Here is a 5513-nt window from a genome sequence, read left to right as displayed (position 1 = left end):
TGTCTCAAAAAAAAAAAAAAAAAAAAAGAAAGAAAGAAAGAAAAGAAAAAGTAAATATTGGTGAGGATGCAAAAAAACTGGGAGTCCTGAGGCACTGCTGATCAGATGCAAATGTTGCAACTGCTATAGAAAACAGTATGGCAGTTCCTCCAAGAAATTAAACACATGAGCCGTGCCTGTAGCTCAGTGAGTAGGGCGCCAGCCACATACATCCAGGCTGGCGAGTTCAAACCCGGCCCGTGCCACTAAACAGCAATGACAACTGCAACAAATAGCCAGGCATTGTGGCAGGTACCTGTAGTCCCAGCTACTTGGGAGGCTGAGGCAAGAGAATCGCTTAAGCCCAAGAGTCTGAGGTTGCTGTGAGCTGTGAAACCACAGCACTCTACTGAGGGCAACATAATGAGAAAGTCTCAAAAAAAAAAAAAATTAAACACAAAATTACCACAAGATTCACTAATTCCACTTCTGTATATAAAGAAAGGGAAAGCAGGGACTCAAAGAAATATTTGTAATTTGTATACCCATGTTCACAAGCGTGTTTGTTATTCACAATGTCCAAAAGTGGAGGCAACTCAAGTGTGCAGTGATGAACGATTTGATAAACAAAACGTGGTATATACAAACAAGGGAATATTAATCAGTAACTTAACATTATTAACAAGGAAGAGCATTCTGACATATTTTGAAGACATTAAGTGAAATAAGCTCATCACAAAAGGACAAATATTATATGAATCCTCTGACATGAGGTTCCTAGAGTAATAAAATTCATGGAGACAAAAAGTAGAATGGGGCTCGGCGCCCTTAGCACAGTGGTTACGGTGAGGGTCACATGCACTGAGGGTGGCAGGTTGGAACCTGGCCTGGGCCAGCTAAACAATGACAACAACAACAATAACAATGACAAAAATAGCCAGGTGTTGTGGTGGGTGCCCAAAGGCCCGGCTACTTGGGAGGCTGAGGCAAGAGAATCACTTAAAACCAAGAGTTTGAGGTTGCTGTGAGCCATGATGCCACAGCACTGTATCAAGGGTGACACAATGAGACTCTGTCTCAAAAAAAAAGTAGAATTGTAGATGCCAGAGGTTGAGGGGAAGGGAAAGCAGGGAGTTAGTGTTAAAGAGATAGAGGGTTTCAGTTGGGGAAGATGAAACGAGCTTTGGTGATGAGTGGTGATGACAGGTGGGTGCGGCACAACAAAGTGGATGTACTTTATGCCACAAAACCAAATGCTTAAATATGGCTCAAATGACCAGGTTGGTGTTATGTACACTTTGTCACAATAAACAGCTCACCAAACGTCTTCACATTCTCAAACTAGTAAGAAATATGAAGTTTTGCTAATTTGAGCATCTTTGAGTTTTTAAAATGTCCTGTGTAAAAGAACAACGTTGATATTAGATGGTGTTTTGCCTTTTTTCTGTAAAAAGAAAAATCAACTTCCTTTTACAGGAACGCTCCCAATTTTTCAAATTGAGATAGAAATTCAGAATTATATAGTTGGGAAGATTAGAAGAAGATAGAGGAGATTACAAAACAAAGCAAAACAAAACACACAAAAAAAAACCTTGTTTAGGTGTTTCTTCCTCTTTTTTAGTCTCCTCATCCTCTAAGCTGGGACTTTCCCGGGAAGAGTTGTCTTGGCTAGAGCTTTTCAACAGTACAGGATCAATTTGTGCTTTCAGGAGTGCAAGAGTCTCAGCCAACTCGTTTCGATTTCTAAACAAGGAAAAAAATAAGACAGCATAAAAATCTTCCTCCTGTTTTAAAGAACTTTCTGAATAAAACCTATTAGAAATTAAAATAAAAAAAAATACATTAAGAACATCCAAAACTTCAGTATAGCTAGCCCTAATTTATCTTGAAGTTTAAAATAAGTATTAAGAAAAATACATACTAAAATACACTATTCTCCAAAGAGGAACCTTAAGATTATTCTCTCTACTGATTAGAAAGGCAATGAAGATCTTTTTGGTTTAAAAGAAAACTAGGGACAAAATTAAATAAAAATCAAAATTTGATAACTTTTATACGTAGAATGTAGTCTTTAAGGCAGGTGTCCTCAAACTACGGCTCACAGGCCACTTTCAGCCTGCCTAGGACATTTATCTGGCCTACCAGGTGTTTTTGCTGCTGCTGCCTGTCCTGCTTAGCAACCGACTCGTCCCGGGGCCCGCAGTCCGGCCCTCCAATGGTCTGAGGGACAGTAAACTGGCCCCATGTTTAAAAAGTTTGAGGATCCCTGCTTTAAGGCAATGATTTTCTTTCTTAGTTTTTTTTTTGGGGGGGGGCATCATCTCACTATGTTGCCCCTGGTGGAGTGCCAGGGCACCTTAGCTCACAGCAACTCAGACTTTTGAGCTCAAGTGATTCTCTTACCTCAGCCTTGCGAGTAGCAGGTACTACAGGCACCTGCCACAAAGCCTGGCTATTTTTAGAAATGAGGTCTTAGTTTAGCCCCTGCTGGTCTCAAACTCAGTGAGCTCATATGATCTGCCTGCCCACCTCGGCCACCCAGAGTGCTGCGATTACAGGTGTGAGCCACCACATCCAGCCCTGGCAGTGATTTTTAACCGTGTGCCGTGAGAGGATCTTAGGTGTGCCATGAAAATTCTTAAAGATTAATTAAATTATTTTCAGAAGAAGTTCAAAGCACCATAAGGATATTCTCTTTTTTACTCTTTTTTTGGATCAACATAATTTAAGTGTGCTGTGAAAGTTTAACTATAGGTTCAAGTGTACCATGAGATAAAAAAGGTGGAAAAACAATGCTCTAAGGAGATGAACTCAATGTAAGATTTAATTGACAAAGTTCTTCTTTTCTATAGTTCTTAAGTAATTTGGAAATAGAACTCATTTCTAAATTCAGAAATAACAGTATTTTAAAACTGTTATAAAATTATGATCTATAACATTCTCAGTTCTTACAGCAAAAAGTCAGTCCTAAAAACACAGTTCAAAAACGTAAGTATTTTTAGGTTGCTGATTTTTTTGTGTGTCAATTATAATATATAACTACAAAAAAATGAAAAGCAAACCCTGGACCAAGAGTTGGGAAACTCAGTTCTAGATGTGCCAACTAGGTTAATTAATCAGCACAGAGATGCCTCCATCTGTGTTTTCAAAGCACTGTCTAAATACCTCTAATTCAAAGTGCATACTGTTGAGATGAAATGACTCCTCCTTGTTTGTCATGTCACACATGTCTCCTCCCCTTTCCCTTTTGATCTCCATGCCAGCTAGACTCTACCACTTGAGAATAGGGACTCTACCTTATTAAGTAGGCTCTAAAAGAAATGTTTAATGAAGGAATGAATTCCTTCTTCCTAAACTAGATGGCTATGTGCCCCCGGACAAATCGTATGTCCTCACAAGGACTCAGTTTTATTATCTATGAATAAAAGACTGAATTCTCCTGAGTTTTATTAAATTGGCCTCCTAAGGAAAGCAGTAAAATCCCCAGTGATACACAAACCTCTAAGAAATTAAAATGACAACCATTTATTGGGTATGGGAATGGGCATACACGTTCATACATATAAGCATACACAGATAAACAGTATAGTACTGTGGCTCACACCTATTATCCCAGCAATTTAGAAGGCCAAGATGGGAGGACGGCTTTAGGGCAGGAGTCTGAGATAAGCCTGAGAAACAGCAAGACCTTGTCTGGACAAAAAGTAAGAAGAAACTGGCAGGGCACGTGGCACTTGCAGACAGTTCCACTTACTCAGAAGGCTGAGGCAAGAGGATCCCTTGAGCCCAGAAGTATGAGGTTACAGTGAATTATGATCATGACACTGTGCTAAAGCCCGGGTGATAGAATGGGTGGGAGGGAGGAAGGGAGGAAAAATCCCAGCAACACTCCCTATAAGACTTAACTTGACCGATGTATTTAAACATAAGCCTAAAGTAGTAATCAGTATATGAGAACAGAAAACTACCTTGGGAGGCAGCTATAGCTCAGTGGGTAGGGAGTCGGCCACATGTATTGAGGCTGGCAGGTTCGAACCCAGCCCCAGACAGCTAAAACAACAATAAAAAAAATAGCTAGGCATCATGGTGGGCGCCTGTACTTCTACCTACTTGGGAGGCTGAGGCAAGAGAATCGCTTAAGCCCAAGAGTTTGAGGTTGCTATGAGCTGTGATGCCACAGCATTCTATTCAGGGCAACAGCATGAGACTCTGTCTCAAAAAAAAAAAAAAAAAAAAGAAAGAAAGAAAAGAAAACTACCTTCATTGGGTTTCTCCTACTTTGATCAATTAGATTTAGTGTGTTAGGGAAAATATTTTTAAATCCTAACAGTGACATAGGAGAAATTTTAATAAATACACATATATTCAAATCACACTCAAATTTCTGAACATTATTATGTATAGAACCTTTCAGAGGAGACTCTGGACTCTTAAAAACAATCCAGTTGTTTTGTCCCTGGCCCACCTCCCTCCCTTGCTTTCTGTTCTCCAAGCCACTTCCTTTGGTCAGGCATATTAAATCAGGTATTTCTCTCCAAAATACCACACTCTTCTTGGGATGTCAGGCGATTATCCTTTGTTCCCTTAGCCTGTAATGTGCTCCCCATGGCTAACCCAAATTACTCTTTCAAAGACAAGTACAGAATGAATAAACATGATCTGGTATATCCACATAAAAGGAATATTATAAAGCCATAAAAATGATGTTCTGATTTATACTACACGGGTGAACCTAGTAAATATGCTATCAGAAAGAGGCCAAACACAAAGGCTACATATTGTATGATTCTATGATTCTACATATATGAAATGCTGAGAACAGGGAAATTACAAAAATAGAAGACTAATTGCTGCCAAAAGATGAGAAAAAGGAGAATGGAGAATAACTGCGAATACAAGTTTCTTTTGGTAAGAAAAACATCCTGGAGTTAAATAGAATGTAGCTATGAAGGAGATGAGCAATTATCTCCTTCTGCATGGACAGCTGATTGGATTTGAGGACAGCATGGATATGGAGTGAGAAAACGAGTTGAGTCAAGGATATGCCCAAGGTTTGGACCCAAGCACCTGAGAGGATGGGGCTGCTAATAAAGATGAGATAAACATATTGGTGTGGAAAGGTTAGAGCTTAGTTTCAGGCAGACTGCTTACAGATTTTAAAAAGATTCTAAATGCTTGTATTTTCCTAGCTATACCTTAAGTCAGCGGTTCTCAACTTGTGGGTCATGACCCACAGGAACTGTATTAAAGGGCGCAGCATTAGGAAGGTTGAGAACCACTGCCTTAAGTTAATATAGACTGTGATGAAATGGAGCATGTGTCATCTTAACCATTATATCGTTAAATATGATTTCTCCCAACCTGCGAGCTGTTCACAGTTTGGGTTAGTGATAGGTGCTAAACTCCGCAGAAGCAATTGAACTAAGGGCCCAATTCAATAAAAAAATAACAACTTAGGCTCGGCGCCTATAGCTCAACCGGCTAAGGCGCCAGCCACGTACACCTAAGGTGGCGGGTTCGAATCCCCAGCCCGG

The 5513-nt window shown here is 39.9% G+C and overlaps 1 protein-coding gene across 1 annotated transcript in view; it reads right to left on the bottom strand.

The window, feature by feature from the left end:
* The window catches only part of RSF1 (remodeling and spacing factor 1), a 78002-nt gene that overhangs the window by 55149 nt on the left and 17340 nt on the right, over positions 1–5513 (bottom strand). The window contains exon 3 of the mRNA XM_012803706.2: positions 1571–1722. Within this exon, the coding sequence (XP_012659160.1) occupies positions 1571–1722 (152 nt within the window). The remainder of the gene's footprint in view (positions 1–1570; positions 1723–5513) is intronic.

The sequence above is a fragment of the Otolemur garnettii genome, unplaced genomic scaffold (genome assembly GCF_000181295.1).
Source record: "Otolemur garnettii isolate 467f Iridium unplaced genomic scaffold, OtoGar3 scaffold00001, whole genome shotgun sequence".
NCBI lineage: Eukaryota > Metazoa > Chordata > Mammalia > Primates > Galagidae > Otolemur > Otolemur garnettii.
Note: the sequence above shows the minus strand (reverse complement) of the source record. Positions and strands in the feature narration are given on the sequence as shown.